Source organism: Otolemur garnettii, unplaced genomic scaffold, assembly GCF_000181295.1.
Source record: "Otolemur garnettii isolate 467f Iridium unplaced genomic scaffold, OtoGar3 scaffold00233, whole genome shotgun sequence".
In the NCBI taxonomy this organism is placed as follows: domain Eukaryota; kingdom Metazoa; phylum Chordata; class Mammalia; order Primates; family Galagidae; genus Otolemur; species Otolemur garnettii.
Window position 1 is genome coordinate 1,467,573 of NW_003852628.1, and position 2,259 is coordinate 1,469,831.

Consider the following 2,259-nt stretch of genomic DNA (forward strand, 5'->3'; position numbering starts at 1 on the left):
AAATAAATAAATAAATAAATACAGATGTAGATGCCTGAGCTCACAGGTTTGAGACCAGCCTGAGCAAGAGTGAGACACCGCCTCTAAAAATAGCTGGACATTGTGGTGGGCACCTGTATTCCTAGCTACATGGGAGACTGAGGCAAGAGAATCACTTGAGTTCAAGAGTTGGAGGTTGCTGTGAGCTATGACGCCACCACACTCTATGGAGGGTGACAAAGTAAAACTATGTCTCAAAAAAATAAATAAATAAAATAACAGATGCTCAGGCTCCTCCAGAGGCCAATTATCAAGTTTTCTGGGTTGGGGTCTAGCAATCAATATTACTTAAAGTTCTCCAGATTGTAATTATTTGCTGCCAGGGATGTGAGCCACAGAACTTTCTCTGTCCTCAACGGATGGAGATGAGGCTAGCAGACACTTTGCCCTGCTCTGTCCCTTCCTAGAAGGGGAGAGAAAAGGAGAGTATCTGAAAAAGAGGGAGCATGGGGGAAGGTGCGGATGATTTACCCAACCTCCTCCTCACCTCTTCCTGTTGGCTCCTGGAGCTCCAGGTGGGTCTTCTGGCCTACAAGGAAGAGAAAGCAGGATTTGGAGGTGGGGCTGGACACCAGGTTTCCTCCTCTTCATTCTACCCAGCTTCTCTGGAGTACCTGGGAGTCTGTGTCTTATGAGGCTCAGCTGAGCACAACCTCCCCATAATAATTCCAAGATTTTGGCCAGGAAGAGGGAGACAGGTTTCTGGGAATATCCTTCACAGGGTAGGCAAGGGATGGCCACTCACCCAGGCATCCAGCAGGCATTGTAGATGGAACATAGCAATCCTCACAGATGGGCCCTCCTCAAACCCAATTACAGACAGCTCCAGCCTGAAGCAACCTAGTCTCAGCAGAACATACCTGTTGGGACAGAGTGACCTGCTATCTTCCACAAAGGGCCCGATCCCAAAACCCTACTCCCAAGATTTCTTGTAGCCTGCAAAAAGCCCCTTCATTTCTCTGTGCCTTAGTTTTATCATCTGTAAAATGGAGCACTGAAAAATTCCTACCTTAAGGACTGACACTGGCCCATGCTGTACCTGGGGGAAAGTTAGAAAAAGACACTCAATTCCTTGAGATACTTCTAAGTGCTGATTTTATTAGAACAAGAGGCTTTACTGACACCTGCTGGAAATTGACAAACACGCAAATCTACCATGTCCAGAATGTGACTACAGTACTGTCTTTGTAGATGTGGGATCCTTTTGCAGTGTATAACCTTCACATCTATACATGGTGGCCCTGTCTACCTTACAGCGCTTACAGGGTTGATGTGAAGAGTAAAGAAGTAGGCACGTATTATTGTTCAAAGCATTTAGACTAGCACCTGGCAGAGTAAGCACTATTTAAGTGCAGTTGTAATCATCATCATCACCATCATTTGTTGTTGGTTATGTTCCAGTCAGTGTTTTAGGTGCTGGAGACAGCAGTGAACAACACATCTGTCCAAGCTGGGGGCTGGGTCAGGAGCTTGACAGCTAGAACACTAACCCTACTGCCTCCTCCCTCAACACACTCTTGTGCTCACCCACCTGTGCCACTCCTTCCGCCTCCCACGTCCCGCCCCCTTGAGCGCTTGGCGACCTTCCCGCCGCTAATCACAGGCCACGCCCCTGAGTTACAACAAGAGCCGTAAAGCTCCATCTTGTCGCGACGCCGCGCTCAAGGCGCTTGCGTAGACCCTGAAAAGCGGCCAGGGTAGCCCTGAGCTTTCCTTTTCCGGTTGTGGAGCCGCGAGGTGAGCACCGTCTACGCCCGTAGCTATGCCGTCCAAGGGCCCGTTGCAGTCGGTGCAGGTCTTCGGACGCAAGGTAGGCCAGACACGGGATAGGACAAGTCAGTAGAAGCCGGAGACTGGAAGAAGCCGATGGGAGGGATCTGGAGTAGGCCTGGGAACTAAGGCCTGAATCTCACGCGGCACTGCTGTCTCTTGTCTTTCCACAGAAAACCGCCACAGCCGTGGCGCACTGCAAACGTGGTAATGGCCTCATCAAGGTGAACGGGCGGCCCCTGGAGATGATCGAGCCGCGCACACTGCAGTACAAGGTGCTGGAATCGGGGATGGGCGTTGAGTGGAGGACTCTTGGAAACGGAGATACAGCTCTTGAAAGTTGAGAGCTGGGTTCGGCGCCTGTGGCTCAAGCGGCTAAGGCGCCAGCCACATACACCTAAGGTGGCGGGTTCGAATCCCCAGCCTGGGCCCGCCAAACAACAATGACGG

The 2,259-nt window shown here is 50.9% G+C and overlaps 1 protein-coding gene across 1 annotated transcript in view; it reads left to right on the plus strand.

Moving 5' to 3' along the window:
• Positions 1–1,715: 1,715 nt before the first annotated feature.
• Positions 1,716–2,259, plus strand: part of RPS16 (ribosomal protein S16) — a 3,145-nt gene continuing 2,601 nt past the window's right edge. Inside the window, exons 1-2 of the mRNA XM_003802129.3 lie at positions 1,716–1,849; positions 1,983–2,084. Coding sequence (XP_003802177.1) covers positions 1,802–1,849; positions 1,983–2,084 — 150 coding nt within the window. The 5' untranslated portion in view covers positions 1,716–1,801. The remainder of the gene's footprint in view (positions 1,850–1,982; positions 2,085–2,259) is intronic.